Source organism: Rattus rattus, chromosome 9 (assembly GCF_011064425.1).
Source record: "Rattus rattus isolate New Zealand chromosome 9, Rrattus_CSIRO_v1, whole genome shotgun sequence".
Classification (NCBI taxonomy): Eukaryota; Metazoa; Chordata; class Mammalia; order Rodentia; family Muridae; genus Rattus; species Rattus rattus.
The window spans coordinates 26065674-26082177 of NC_046162.1; the positions used below are offsets into that span (position 1 = coordinate 26065674).

General features: G+C 41.7%; 1 protein-coding gene across 1 annotated transcript in view; it reads left to right on the forward strand.

Moving 5' to 3' along the window:
* Atp10b (ATPase phospholipid transporting 10B (putative)) overlaps positions 1 to 16504 on the forward strand; it is a 175367-nt gene that overhangs the window by 148844 nt on the left and 10019 nt on the right. Inside the window, exons 17-19 of the mRNA XM_032911974.1 lie at positions 2884 to 2960; positions 4511 to 4636; positions 14672 to 14872. Coding sequence (XP_032767865.1) covers positions 2884 to 2960; positions 4511 to 4636; positions 14672 to 14872 — 404 coding nt within the window. The remainder of the gene's footprint in view (positions 1 to 2883; positions 2961 to 4510; positions 4637 to 14671; positions 14873 to 16504) is intronic.

Genomic DNA, 16504 nt, shown 5'->3' on the forward strand with positions numbered 1-16504 from the left:
ACCTTCTGCAATTTTAGTTGCCTTTGGACCTAAGAGTAGAAAATTATAGAAATTATCATTCATGAGTTTAAATAACTATTATAATGTATTGTTATAATTTGCCATATGTTATATTATTAGCTATTGTTAATCTTTTATTGGACATAATTTATTATTTGAAACGTACTATCATTGCCTATATATACAAAAATAGTCTATAGAGTCTATTACTCTCCATGATTTCAGACACACAGATAAGGGTAGCTAAGTTATTCTACTTAGGATCATATCTCTACAGATGTTCTAGCCTCTCCTTTTTCTTCTCTCCTGTTTTAGAGCTCGGGAAAATATTATATTCTTTTTCCATGTGCAATATAAAAACTGAATTTAAAAACTAGGAGGACCAGGCACAGTGGCATATGCCTATAATCTGAACACTTAGGAGGTAGCGACAGTGAGAATCAAAATTCAAAGTTATCCTCACCTACACAGAGAGGTCAAGGCCAGTTTGGGATGTATGAGATCATGTCTCAAAGAAAAAGAAAAAGAAAAGGATCAGATCCTTAGCAACTACACCACTACTTCAATACTGTGAACTGTCCTCTTCTATAATTTAGATACACAATAGACAATAGCCTAGCACATATTCTCTGAGGTTAGATATTGGCTTCACTCCCATAGCAACAGAAACAAAACCAACAGGGTGAGAAATGGCATGATTCCACACCTCTGCTTCTCCTGGTGTGCCAACAGAAAAAGTTAAAGCTTAGGTTTATTCTGCCTTTGAGAGGATTAAAATTATGGACTGCTGTGCTATCAAGAAAAGAATCACTATTATAATGACAAGGTCCACCAAGAAAGACAACTACTACATTTTTAATTGGCCCATAAATTATATAAATTTATGGAGTACAATATTAGTGACAACACTTTAAAGCTCCATATATTTGTTGCCAAATAATTGTGGAAGAATTATTCTCTCTCCTCTCCAATTCCATTATTTTCTATGGTGAACAATGTAATCTTAATTACAGCTTAAATATGAGAAGCTACTAGGCAAAAACAGTAGGTTCCAGAAGAGGATACAGTAGACACTGTCTCTAATAGGAGTTACCAAAACATAAGTCACAGGTTGATTCCAGCCAACTATATATTTTTTTATGGAAGCTTATAATGGCTTTTGTATTTTTAAACATAAAGTTTAATACTACCAGCCTTTCGGCAATAATCATTTCACTTTGCTTTGTGTTTATAAAGCCAAAAATATTTATCTGATCCTTTAGAGTTTAGTTTGCCAAGCTCTGGATTACAAGATAAATCACTGGGGAGATTTGGGCTCTGTAAGATGCCCTCACTATATAGAACTGTATGTGGCTTCTTGAATTAAATAGACCTTCACCAGCTACATTTCAATAGAATAAGATGGTAACTATTTCTATATTGTAGATAGAGGGGTTTTTTTTGTTTGGTTGGTTGGTGTTTTTTTTTTTTTTTTTTTTTCGAGCTGGGGACCCGAACCCAGGGCCTTGCGCTTCCTAGGCAAGCGCTCTACCACTGAGCCAAATCCCCAACCCTAGAGTTTTTAATACATAAGAGAATAATCTATTCAATAGTCCTGGTATCAGAGGTAGGGTATCCATGTGTATGTCTGTGTGTGTGTGTCCACGTGTGTGTGTATCCCTGTGTGTGGGGTGTGTGTGTGTGTGGTATTTTTAATGGCCTTACCTCCAATTTCATGAAATCTCAATTCATTCAATGTGACTACTATATCCCAGCCAAAAAATACAGTGAATAAATCCCACTTTTCTATATTTATACAGAGAACTGAATCCCATGGATCTCTGATGAGCTGTCTGTCCCCACATTCTAGCTATCTTGATATGGTAGTTGGTTCAAGTCAAACTAAGATAGAGAAGGCTCTTAGACTTTGTTTCAGTCACCTCTTTGTCATTGTGATAAAATATCTGACATGAACAGCTTCAAGTGAGTGACTGTTTATTTTGCTCATGGTGTGGGCAGTTTCAGTTTTGGCTACATCTTCCTGAAGTGTGAGGCAGGATCTCAGGGGGCATGATCTAGGAATATAATCCCATGGTACAATCTCGCTTAGCATTTGTTCTGGCTCTAACACACACATACACACACACACACACACACACACACACACACACACACATACACACAGTCATGATGGAGGGAGTATAATGCAATAGAAGTGGCACCTCATGACAACCAAAACTGAGAGAGAGGCAGCAAGGTGCCTAAGAGAAGACACCCTTCAAAGGCATATCCCAAGTCACCTACTTCCTTCAGTTAGGTCCCACTTCCCACCTGCTCCCAAGAATGCTATCAAATTATAAGTCCATGACTGGATTTCTCCACTCATAAAGTCAAAGCCCTTATGACACAATCACTTCTCAGTGGATAGATCCACCATCTGGGGACCAACCCTTAAGCACACAAGCCTTTTAAGGGACATGTTATATCAAATCCCTAACAGCCCCAGAACAGAAAGACCCAAGTTCCACTACTGCTTCACCGGATGGACAGACCTCACCATGTCTCAAAATTGGTCAGAGTCTCAGTTTACTCTTCAGCAAAATCTATTCTGAAATTTTCAAAGGTCTTTCTGTACATTGTGAAGGACCATTCATGATGCTTTTGATCACCATTAATGGAGTAAAAAATCAATAACAAGTACTCATTGAGAGATTTAAAATAAAGTGGGGTTTCTTATCCATAGTTGAAGAACAAGAAATCCTTCAAGCCAAATATGGTAAAAGTGGTATCCTATTTAGGGAAATGTTGAAAGGATTCAACTGTACAAATGGGCCACTCTGAGCCTTCTCATCACCGAGTGGTTAGACTGAGTATAAAGACACTTGATGGCCTCTTTTCTTTCAGGGGATGGAGCCAATGACGTAAGCATGATTCAGGCTGCTGACATTGGCATTGGAATATCTGGTCAGGAAGGCATGCAGGTACTGTGCCCTTTATCTCGTCTTTCTTCTTGTCTGCTCTCCTTTTCCCTTGCTGTAGATTTGAGGAATATCCCACAGTGCTGAAGAAACCTTTGAGCTTCACAGAATTATCAACTGACTGCTGAGGCCTTCCCAAGCATCTGTGTCATCTTTCCTCAAAATCCTGCCACTCGGTCCTTTAAAAACAGAGGGACATTGAGGCTATGTGGCTTTCTACAAACAGCAATGGTAGCTATAGTCTAAGGCTACACAGCATATTTAAACCTTTCTCTCTCTATGTACAACAATGCCAAGCAACCAGAGCTTCCAGGGACTAAGCCACTACCTAAAGACTATACATGGACTGACCCTGGACTCTGACCTCATAGGTAGCAATGAATATCCTAGTAAGAGCACCAGTGGAAGGGGAAGCCCTGGGTCCTGCTAAGACTGAACCCCAGTGAACTAGACTGTGGGGGGAGGGCGGCAATGGGGGGAGGATGGGGAGGGGAACACCCATAAGGAAGGGGAGGGGGGAGGGGGATGTTTGCCTGGAAACCGGGAAAGGGAATAACACTCCAAATGTATATAAGAAATACTCAAGTTAATAAAAAATAAATAAATAAACCTTTCTCTGACTTCACATATCCTTCTTGTGACTTCTATAAGGAGTGACAGACATAGGGAAATTTGAACATATTTTACTGCCTCATAAATTAATTGGTACATTTTCATAGTGTACCTAATTCTCTAAAAATTCAATTTGGAACAAGCATACTAAAGTGAGATGCTATTCTTCCCTATGAAATCAGACCCTGTGTTTTGAAGCATCAATGCTCATAGTCTCATCACTAGAGAAGATATTGCTTTAAGTTGTTGCTGAGAATGAGAACGGCAGCCTTAGTTCTCTCTCTCCCGTTGGGTGTTGACCATATGCCAGCAGTGTTATATACTTTATATGTTACCACATGGAATTTCAATAATAATTGTGTGTTATAGACTGTCAATCATTTTTTCAGATAGTAAAACTGAGGCTTGGGGAGTTAACATAATCTGAAAGTATTCCAAGATTCCTAACAAACACATCTAAACCTCCTATTCTTAAGAGATCTTTGTATCTTATTATAAACGACCCCAATGACAGAACGTCCATCTCAGCACCATGTAACTTCCCAACCAATTGTGTCATCTGTATATTATGCCAATGGTCTACTTGAGAAGAACCCAAGGGTGCTCAGAGGTTTGAGAATCACCTGGTGAATTTAGTTCTTTCTTTCACTCCTAGAACAGAAACTGCCACTGGTCCTTAATAAATAGTTGCTGGTTAAATGGATGGAAACAAGGGCAAAGTAGAGCTCTGGCCCTCCTGGCTTCCCCTTCTTAGAGTCTAGTAAAGTTTCAGCTTCCAAAAAGGAAGGAGAGATATCGGAATCTAAAGAGCCACCTAATCATGAGCACATGACAAGGGATCAGGCAGGCCCTGAATGCTGCAGACCCAGAATAAAGCACTGTCTTCTTTGGGAGCACTGATGGTTGTAAATTGAAAACTAATACCTCTGCTCTCCTCTCAGGCTGTCATGTCCAGTGACTTCGCCATTGCCCGCTTCAGCCACCTCAAGAAGCTCCTGCTTGTGCATGGCCACTGGTGTTACTCGCGCCTGGCCAGGATGGTAGTGTATTACTTCTATAAGAACGTGGTGAGTAACCCCAGTGTACCCAGGGTGGGAACACAGATCATAAAGTCCTTGCAAGAGCTCTGTCTCCTCAGAATACTGGATGAAGTATTTCTGTGCAAGGAAATCAGGCAGGCTGACCTGGATTTGGTGTCTCACTAGCTGTGCAACTTTGGGCATCACTGTTCATTTCTCCCTGGACTGTAGAATCCTCTTTAATCTTAAAACAGGAAAGGGGGCAGCTATTGCTTGCTGGAATGTTGTCATAAGAATTGGTAATGCTGTGCGAAAAGCATCTGGCACCCAGGAGCAGCATGAATGCTTGTGAATGTGGATCCTGGAGTCAGATATATTCAGTTCCAACCCAGATTCTCATATTTGTGAAGGACTCCAAAATTCTGTTTCTCCATCTAGAAAATGCAGGTGGTAATGGTTCCTTTCTCACAAGTGCTCTGATTGGTCAGTTCTCCTTCAGTGTAGAATACCTAGGATAATCAACTTATAAAGGAGGAAAGGATGATTTTGGCTAATTCTTCTGGAGGTTTCAGTTCGTGGTTGGTTGATCCATTTATTATGGATGTGTGGCCTGTGATATGCTGTGTATCCTAAATGAAAGCTGGTTTCTATCCTAATAAGGCCCCAAAGTAAGTACCCCAAGCAAGGCCCCAAAGCAAAGACCAAGCTGAGGCATTAGAGCTGTAACAAAGGCTTTTATTTTAACAGTGAGTATAAGAACACATCAAAGAATAGTTGGACTAAGGGAAGGGACAAGGGACTGAGTTTCCATCACCTACTTCAAGGATCTTTGATGAAAATAGAATTTGATTCCTTTTTCCTTAAGGAAGAATGGACAATTAACACTGGGTGATGAAAGACAAATATAGTAGCCTATAAAATGATATCATTTTCCTCTTACTGTATGGTTTTAGGCTCTAACAGTCTTCCTTGTTCAGAAGTAAACCTCTCTCTCAAAGTCCAATGCACACACACGTAAACGAACCACACAACAAAAACTAGGTAAATCCAATCAGCTGGATGGTATTGTCTCAGCACTGTCCATGAAAGCGAGTCACTCCACTTGACTTGAAATTCACTCTAAGAATGAAAGGCAGTTTACTCGGAATTCAAAACACCCTGTTTGGGTTTTCTTCTGTTGCATCCAAGGAATGATCCTTTTGAATCAGCATAGCCTCTTCTCTGCATTAAATTTGTGAAACAGAAGGAAAACCTCTCCAGCCAGTCATGCTCTCAAAGCTCAAATGATATTTATTTCTAGCATGTTGCCAAGCTCAAAACTGCAGTACTGATGCTGTATTATCTCCCAGCTGTAATTAGAGGGTGGGGAACTATGACTTCCACATCCGAAACCAATTCCAGAGGGGATTAAAACCCTGCCTGCTCTGAAATTTGAACAATGAATTAATTACTGTAATGGAGCATCTAGGGAAGAAGAATGAGCACCCAATCTCAGCCCTGCTGTCACGGGATTCAGCGTGCTCCCTGCGAGAAGCAAAGACCAGAGGGAAAATGGAAACCAGACTCTAGGGGGAAGAATACACTCTGTGATGTTAAATTTTCAAGATGCATGTCAGGACAAAACAAAGATTTATTTCATCTACTCAAACAACTATTGAATGTCTGCTGTGTGCTAGGCAGCATGCTAGCCAGTGGACACAGTGTGTGGACTGAGCCATGAAGAAAATTTCGTTACCCTGAGGAAATGCTCTGTCCATATTGAGATGAAAATCTTATTCCCGTAAAGACTAGGCAACAAATATTGTCTGCTTTGTTGGCTACGGTTGTCTAGATGAATCTTACTACGTAACCGAAAGATAGGACCAAGGACTGGGAAAGGCCCAGAGTGACTAAAGAGAAAGAACCTTGAAAATTCAGATGCTTGTTTCTAGCTCTCAACTAGGATAAAGGGCAGCTGAGTATCTTAGAGCCTCATTTCTTGACAGGAGCTAGCAATATCATTGCTATAGTATTGATATTTATTAATAACATACATTTAATGATATTAAAAAGCATTAACCTCACCCATGGTTATAACTAATGCTAATGGGTACTGCACATCAATTGTACTAGACACCAGTCTGGTGTACCTCACATGTAATATAGTGTTAGAACTAGTGATAGTATTCAAGTCTTATCATTAATAACGATAATAATAATAGCCTCTTCCAAATAATATTGACCTTGTCAGATATGTCGGCACTTAATCCCAACCTTTGGGAGGCTCACATAGGAGGATTGAGAGTTCAAAGCCCTACTAAGACTGTGTCTTAAAAAATAATAATAACCCAGCAATTAGTAAATGAAGGTGCTAGCTTGGCACAAGTCTACTGAGTACGTTCTTGTAAGTCATCCCCTCCCACCCCCGTTGCTATCTTTAAGCCTCAGGTCTTGAACTTCTCAGTTCCCTGGGGCTAGACCTATACTTCAAACCATTTTACAATACGGTTGACCAGCACACTTCCATTAGGAGGATCTTGGACAGAAAAAGAGTTGTCAAGACAAAAGTAAATCCTGCCATGCCGACATACACATTTAGTCCCAGCTCTTAGGAAGCAGAGGCAGACAGATCTCTAAGTTTTCGGCAAGCCTGGTCTACATAGTGAATTCCAGGCCAGCCAGGCCTCCGTACTGAGACACTGTTTTAAAGAACATGGACTATTTAAGCCTTATAACTCACCCTTCTGCGTTATAAGGTCATCAGGAAGGTATCACGTGGTAACACTCATGAGGTCACCTTCTCCTAAGGGTTCCTGCTCGTGGACTAAATTGTATTAAGTTTTTCCAGCTTGTATACATAGTAATAGGTTTCCTCATGACCTCTTCATACACTGTTATTATCCTTTATTCATCCAACCCATGCCATGCCAATGTCCTCCTCCACCCTCCAGCTGACCCCCTCTGTTCTCTCAATTATCCCCCCTTCTTATTATACATATTACATTACCCTATCCCCCAACCACCATGATTCTTTCTAGTTTCACGAGCTAAGAACACACATATTTAAATACCTATAGATATATACATTTTCCATATCCATTCACATGATTCCATTCCCTGGCCATCATGCATGGTGCAACTATGAACAAAGCCATGGAGTATCTCTGTGCGTATAGACTTAGGGTCTTTGGGTTTTTATCAAAGATGAGCCATGGGACAGTTCTAGTTTCATTATTAGAGAAAGGACCCTCCAGAGAAATTTCGTAGTAACTGCCCAAGTTCTGTTTCCTCCAGCTGTGAACAAGGGTTCCTCCTTCATCATCCTCCAATCAATCGATCAATCAGGCTCATGTACTTTCTTGCTGACATCAGCTTAAAACTGCACCTGATAGCTAAGGATAGTGAACACTTTTTCAGATATTAGCAGTTTGTGTTTGTTTTGAGGACATTCTAGCCGATTAATTAGCCCAGTTATTGGTAGATGGTTATAGGTGGTTAAAACTGCAGTCATCTGTGTACCCTGAGTGTGAATACCATTTCTGGTGCACAGTTGGCGGTCTTTCCTTTTGCATTACAGAGACAGTGTTTTCACAAGGGTGGTGGTTTTGAAGAAGTCTTGCTCTGCCAAAGCTTAACTTTACCTAATTCTCAATTTAGGGAATTATTGTCCGAACCACTGAAGTCCTAGTCATGAAATCCTTTCCTGTGCCTACATCTTCTTTCCTCTCTCAGACATTTCAAAGTTTCAGTTTTTACACAAAGGTCTTTAGCCTACTTAGAATTTACCTCCACACAAAATGACAGTATGACTAGTTTCGTTCTTACACATGTGGATATACAGTTTTCATAGCGCCATTTATTGAAGAGGCTGCCTTTTCTCCAGCATACGGTTTCGACAGCCTTGCCAACGGTTAGACAGTTAGAACCCTAGAAGACGGCTCAATGGTTAGAGCACTGCTAGACTTCCAGAGGTCTTGAGTTCAGTTCTCAGCACCTACATAAAGGGTTTTACAACTACCTGTGACTCAAGGGAATCTGACTGCCCTTTTCTGACCACAGCAGACACTGCACTCATGTGCATGCACACGCAGAGAGAGAGAGAGAGACAGAGAGACAGAGAGACAGAGAGAGAAAAAACTCTTATTAGAAAGATAGTACTCAACATTTTTCAATAAAAATCAGACTGCTATTACTGTGTAAGTTTATTTTCAAATCCCCTGACCTATTTCATTGGTCTACATGTCCAGTGCCAAGCTGTTTTGTTACTGTGACTCTGTAATGTCATTTGATTTGGAGTGCTAACTTGTCTCTGGCATTGCTCTTTCTGGTAAGAATCATTTTAAATTCCCAGACCTTTTAAGTGTCCATATGAATTTTAGTTCAGTTCAAGTGACATAACTTCAAGATGCGCATTTACTTGTTGGGGTGGGGGTAATGTGTGGATGGGTGCATGTGCACATGTGTGTGTGTGTGTGTAAACATAACTTTAGGCAAATATTTAATGTTTCTGTATGACTTTTTCAAGCATTCTTGGTGTTATTACTCCTCCCGTCCGCTCCTTCAGTACTGACTTCCCTTCTGATCCCCAAATAAGCCCCACACTATATTTCCCCATTCATATCACTTGGATCTTACTAGGGACTTCTCTAGTATCCCCTTCCCCCATGGTCCCTTTCACTTCCTGGCTTCTTCAGTTTCCCCAGCTTTTATATTCCCATGTGAAGACTTGAAGACAGCAACCACAAGTGAGAATGTGTAACATGTGTCTCTATTTCTGTCAAACTGAAAAGTGCTAGGTACAGCACTCTTGGTTGCCAGTTATTTAGTCTCAGGGATTAAGATAGATCATTGCATGATATCCTGATTTTGACTGTTTCTGATTAGCGATCTGGTGTTATTGTGGTGTTACGGTGGTTTTTGTTCTCTCTCTCTCTCTCTCTCTCTCTCTCTCTCTCTCTCTCTCTCTCTCTCTCAATTTCATTTAATCTCTTTATTTTACACTCCAGATTTCATTCCCCTCCCAGTCCACCCTCTGACTATTCCATATTCCATACCTCCTCCCCATCCCACCCCTACCTACCACCTTGTCTCCATGAAGATGTCACCACCCCCCTACCCTCCACTCTGCCAGACCTCCCCACTCCCTGGGACCTCCAATCTCTGACTCAACCCAGACCCAGCACTCTTCTGCTGTATATGTGTTGGGGGCCTCATCTCAGCGGGTGGATGCTGCTTGGTTAGTGATCCAGCATCCGAGAGCTCTCAGGGCTCTAGGTAAATTGAGACTGCTGGTCCTCCTACAGGGTCACCCCCTCCTCTGCTTCTTCCAGCTCTTCCCTAATTGAGCCACAGGGGTCAGCAGCTTCTGTCCATTGGTTGGGTGCAAATATCTGCCTCTGACTCTTTGTTACTTGTTGTGTCTTTAAGAGGGCAGGTTTTTGTGAGCGCTCCATAGCCTCAATAATAATGTCAGGCCTTGGGGTCTCCCCTTGAACTGGAACCCACTTTGGGCCTGTCACTGGACCTCCTTTACCTTAGGCTCATCTCCATTTTTGTCCCTGCAGTTCTTTCAGACAGGGACAATTATGGGGTAGAGTTTTGACTGTAGAATGGCAACCCTATCTCTCACTTGACACCCTGCCTTTCTGAAGGAGGTAGAGTCTACAAGTTCCCTCTCCCCACTGTAAGGCATTTCATCTAAGTCCCTTCCCTTTGAGTCCAGACAGTCTCTCTCACTTCCCAGGTCCCCAATCCATTCTGGAGGATCCTGGCCACCTCCTACACCTCCCCAGGTTGCCTGTTTCCATGCTTTCTCCTGGCTCTCAGGGCTTCAATCCTTTCCCCACACCCAATACCTGATCATGTTCCTCTATTCCCCCTGCCTATACCCTTCTCCACCCAAGTCCATCCCTCCCTCCCCCTCCTGTGATTGCTTTCTTCTCCCTCCCAAGCAGGATTAAAGTGCCCTCACTTGGGCCCTTCAGCTTGCTAACCCTTCTGAGTTCTGTATCCTGGAATTGTGTACTTTATATGGCTAACATCCACTTATCAGTGAGTATATACCGTGCATGTCCTTTTGGGTCTGAGTTACTTCACTCAAAATTATATTTTCTAATTCCATCCATTTGCCTGCAAAACTCAGGATGTCCTCATTCGTAATAGCTGAGTAGTAGTATTCCATTGTGTAAATGAACCACATTTTCTGTATCCATTCTTCTGTCATGGGACATCTGAGTTGTTTCCAGCTTCTGGTTATCATAGACAAGGCCACTGTGAACATAGTGGAACATGTGCCCCTGTGGCATGATGGGGCATCTTTTGGGTATATTGCCAAGAGTGGTATATCTGGGTTTTCAGGTAGATCTATTTCCAATTTTCTGAGGAATCTCCAGATTGATTTCCAGAGTGGTTGTACCAGTTTGCAATCCCATCAGCAGTGGAGGAGTTTTCCTCTTTCTTCAAATTCTCGCCAACATGTGTTGTCACCTGAGGTTTTGATCTTAGCCATTCTGATTGGTATAAGGTGGAATCTCAGAGTCATTTTGATTTGTATTTCCCTGATCACTAAGGACTTTGAACATTTCTTTAGGTGATTCTCAGACATTCAAGATTCCTCTATTGTGAATTGTCTGTTTAGTTCTATACTCCATTTTTTGATTGGGTTGTTTGGTGGTTAGCTTCTTGAGTTCTTTATGTATTTTGGATATTAGCTCTCTATAAGACGTGGGGTTAGTGAAGAATTTTTTCCCAATCTGTAGGTTGTTGATTTGTCCTACTGGCTATGTCCTTTGCCTAACAGAAACTTTCCAGTTTCCTGAGTTCCCATTTATTAATTCTTGATCTTATAACATGAGCCATTAGAGGTCTGTTTAGGAAATTTCCCCCTGTGCCCATGAGTTCAAGACTCTTTCCAACTTCCTCTTCTATTAGATTCAGTATATCTGGTTTTATGTTGAGGTTCTTGATCCACTTGGACTTGAGCTTTGTGCAAGGTGACAAATATGAGTCTATTTTCATTTTTCAACATTCAGACAGTCAGTTAGACCAGCACCACTTATGGAAGATTCTTTCTTTTTTCCACGTATGATTTTGGCTTCTTTGTCAAAAACCAAGAGTCTGTAATGTATTTCTCCTACAGCTTTTTTTAAAAAGATTTTATTAAGAATTTTTACTTTTAGCGTGCATGATATGGGATTTTTGTATGAAAGTCCAGTGTCTGCAGAGATCACAAAGGACATCTGATCCCTTAGAAATTGAGCAGAAGTCAGTTGTGAATCTGGGTGCTCAGAACTAAGCTCAGGTTCCCTCAGAAGCAGTTCATACCACTAGTGTGATATACACTTTACCACGGCACTGTCTCCCCAGGCCTCTCATTACCACTTTTAATGTCGTTTCTTAGCTTTGTATTTTTGACATGTTGACTGTAGAACATGTCATGGTTCTCTAGTCATATCTATTGGGGGTTCTAAATGATTATTTCCTTCTCTAGATTTGGAGACTTTTCTGTTATAATTTTCACCAACTAGAATATCTGTGCCTTCAGTTTGCCTCAGTCCTTCCTTCTGTTTCCCAGGTTAAGTTCTGTATCCTGGTCATACCCCACAGTCTGAGGATGTTGCAATCATATACATTAATTGATGTTTGAATGCAGGGTTTCATCTTTCCTTTCCCGCATCCCTGACATTTTTTTCTGCTGCTAGCTTGAGTCTTTGTGAAATGCTTTATACCAGGTTTTCATTTTGTTCATTGAGCTTCCTTTCTAGCTTTTTTTTAAAAAGTCTCTTCCAATATCCCTTTCCTTTTTTCATCCAAATCTTAATTTTCTTCATGAATTTTCATCCTGTGTTATGACTTTCCTCTCTAGGATCCACATTGGATTTAGCAACCTATTTGTATGTTCTTTTCAAGGTTTTGAAACCTTCCACCAGTGTTTCATCCATGTGGGTATCTTTGAGTCCCATTGTTGAGACACTGTGTAATTATGGAGGAGTTGTGTTGTCTTGTTTTTCATGTTTCTTGGATTTCTGTCTAGCAATTTATGCATATCTCTTTGTGCTTGCATGGGGGAAACCTCCTTCATACTGAGCTCTTGAAGGCTCAGTCCCCACACCACTCAGCCAGGAGAAAATGAATACAGCAGGAGCAGCAGCATCTCAGCAGGCAAGGTCGAGAATTATACTTTACAGTCCATCAATGAGCACAGATCCGAAAATGAGAGTAGCATGGGCTATGGAGTTAAAAATAATTCAGAGTCAGGGTGAAAATAGTAATGGATGTGATGAAGGAGGGAAATGGGAGGAAGAGAGAAGGGAGAAGCCTGGTGGAATCTATGGAAAGGGGAGGGGTGGAAAGGATTGTTATAACTAGGAGAAGAAAGAGCTGTGAACCGAAACTAAAGAAAATGTTAAAAGTTCTCCCAATAGTGAAAAAGTTCTAAATTAGATCAGTATAAGGGGGGAATAAAAAGACATTTAAAAGCATTACTTTTTAAAGACCTGTAAGGTAAATGAAAATATGACTCAATATAGGAGAGGGGAGAGGAAGGAAACAAGGGAGAAACAAAAACACAAATAAATTAGAAAGTGCATAAATAAAAATTAAATTGATGATGGGCTGAAGAGGTGGTTCAGAAGCTAAGAACACTGATTGCTCTTCCAGAGGTCCTGAGTTCAATTCCCAAAAACCACATGGTGGCTCACAACCATCTATAATGGGATCCGATGTTCTCTTCTGGTGTGTCTGAAGACAGCGACAGTGCATTTCACATACATAAAATAAATAAATCTTGTTTAAAAATCAGGTTGATGTAAATTAATACAATACAGTAAATAAAAATCCTATGCTAAATGTATATTTTAAAAGGGAGTGGGTGACAGGGTAGCTTCTTTTTAGACCTTCAAACTGGAACTACAAGTATGTGTAGAGGGGACCAGTTAAAATGTGACCTCTTACCTGTCCTGTCAGACAAGTATCTGATGTTCCCCAGAGTTTTCTTCAGAAGGAAGCATTCTCTTTCCTTGTATATCAGCATGTCTGCTAGCCACAATTAGGTTTGCATGATATGGAAATATGTTCTACCATCCTGGGGTGGCTGTTTTAGCTGGGGAAGGCAGGGTCTCACAGAGGACCTGCTTTCATATTTTTGGAACTTCAAAGATTGGTGCGCTGCAAAACAGGTGGTTTCATAATTTGATCTAACCCCTGACTTCAGACTCAGTTATCGTCACACTGAAGGGTAATTCTGAGTGGGTGAGACATTCCCTCTATTCATGCTTACCCCACCACCACCACCACCACCCCCAGCCTCGACCTAGCCGCCCGCACAGCATCTGAGCCTTCTTTCACCCAACCCTTAAGGCAAGCTACATCAAAGCTCCATGATCTTTGGATATTCCCTAAACTCAGAACCCCAAGTATATTTTTGCTCAGTCTTTAATGTGAGATCACTCTCTTTATGACGTTTGGGTGCTGTCCTCCTAGTTGCAGTATAGCAAAATGGGTTTTATCTCTACTGCTAACCTATCTGCTGGAGGAATTTTCTGTCTCACCAGAATCCACTGGGTTTGACTGTATGAATGTTGTGAGAATGTCTTGGGGGATAACTCGAAGCTTTTATCTGTTTTACCTTTTGGAAGCGGCATCTGAGTCTCCTCCCTCTACCAGGCTGTGTCACCTGTGTCTCTTGTGCCATGCATCTTGATTCCTTTCACCTCTGTCATGGATTTCCCAAGCTTTTCCTCTTCCTCTATCTGTCTTTAGGATGAAGTCTCTTCACCCTTGCTTTTACTCTCTCCGTTACAGACTCACACAGAGACAACCTGTGTTCTGCCATCTTTACCCGGAAGTCCACTGCTCAGCTTCCTGTCATCCCTTCCCACTCTCTATTACCACTGGGATACTGTTAGTATATCATGTGCCATGACTGATGATAAAATGTTCAGAGAGATGACATAGCTTGCCCAAGGTCACAGAGCTATAGTAATTGATACACCCAGGCATGTAAAATCCAGCCTCTCTACTTCCCAAACCTGTGCTCGTAACCATCATAGTCCACCACAGGGCACGCAAGGCCCTCACTCACGAAGCCATGCTTCCTGCCTGCAGTGCTATGTCAACCTGCTGTTCTGGTACCAGTTCTTCTGTGGTTTCTCGGGCTCCACCATGATCGATTATTGGCAGATGATATTCTTCAATCTCTTCTTCACGTCCTTGCCACCCATCGTCTTTGGAATCCTCGATAAAGATGTCTCTGCAGAAACACTCCTGGCGTTGCCTGAATTATACCAGAGTGGCCAGAACTCTGAGGTGAGGAACTCCAGAAGGCATGGGGACATAGCTTCGGATTCTCTCTGCCCTCTGATCTGACTGTTTCCTGCAAGTCAGAGAAAGAGTATTGCGCTACTAGTCAGGAATTCTACTGCCTAGCCACAGATATGTCACTTTCCTCCTTTGTGACTTTGGGTGACTCTAGACTGTTTCAAAATTGCAGCTAAGATTGTTAGATAAGACTGGTAAGTATACTTTAATAACATCATAATTCTATCACATCAATTGCCATAGCTAAACTGTGGAGTATATATGATAAGATCCCATCCCTCCAGGCTGTGGAATGGAGCAATTAACCCTCCAAGACCAGTTATAAGACTGTTTTCTGTTCCTCATACAAAACACCAAGCGCTGGATAAAAACACCAAGCGCTGGATAACACTACAAAAGATTTTTATGCAGCTCATAGTTCTGATGCTAAAAGTCTGAGATCAGGCAGCTCTGTCTGCTCAGCCTTTTAGGTGAGGGTGTCCTTGGCTCCATCACAACGTGAAGGTGGCATCATGCTGGAAGCATATGTGAGAAGGGGAGATCAGATGGTGTGACAGGAAGCTAGTGAGATTCTGTTTTAACAGCCCATTCTCATGGGAACGAACTCACTCTGTAAGCCAGCATCAATCCAGACGCACCTTCCTTCAGTGACTAAACCACTTCCCACTAGGCAACATGTCTTAAACATAATCACACTGAGGACCAAGCTTCCAACATGGGACCCTTGGGGATACACTCAAATCATGTCCAAACCATGGCTCCTGGTTTGGGGGATCCCTATGACTAACAGCTAATTTTCTCCTCATTAGTAAGGCATGGAGTGAATGCTTCTATGTCACTCTAAGGAAGGCAGAACTAGACCTAAGATTATACAGAGTCTAGAACAAGTTTAATCAAATAAACTTCAGAGGGCTTAGGAAGTCATCATGTAGGTTTCTACAAAGGCCATACTGAAGCTTTGAATGACTTGAAGATATAACCCAAGTAGTGAGACTAGACAAGGCACAGACAAGGAAGCTACACAGAAGAGATAGGGGCAACATTGGGCTGCCCACAAGGGAGTTGTAAGGAAAGAGCTTCGAAACACCTGAGAGTCCAGTTCATGCCTTGGCACCTGGTGTGAAGAAGAGCAAAGGTGGTGTCTTAGAGCCATTGATTATTTTTGTGGACAGCCCAAGAATCAGACCAAGTCCTAACCCAGAGGAGAACAATACAGCAGTCCAAGCAGCCAAGATAAAGAAGAAGAGGAGGGGACATAGCCCATCTCAGGCTCTTCTGATTTTATACCCCCATAGCCATGCTGGGTACCTAATGAGGTCCTTCAGTATATATCATACAGAGAGAGAGAGAGAGAGAGAGAGAGAGAGAGAGAGAGAGAGAGAGAGAGAGAGAGAGAGAGGAGAGCAAGTACACGATGAGAAATATTGTCTCAAAGAGTTGACCTCTGACTTTTGGGAACATTGATCCTAGTCTATGAATGACTTCATTGCAGATGGCACTCAGTGACTTCAGAATAGCAGTACTAGTGACAGAGCTAATGTATGGCACTGACAGTGGCGTTGACAACACTTCCTAGATACCAAAGCACAGTTGCATTTAGTGCCCTTGAACTCCATATTT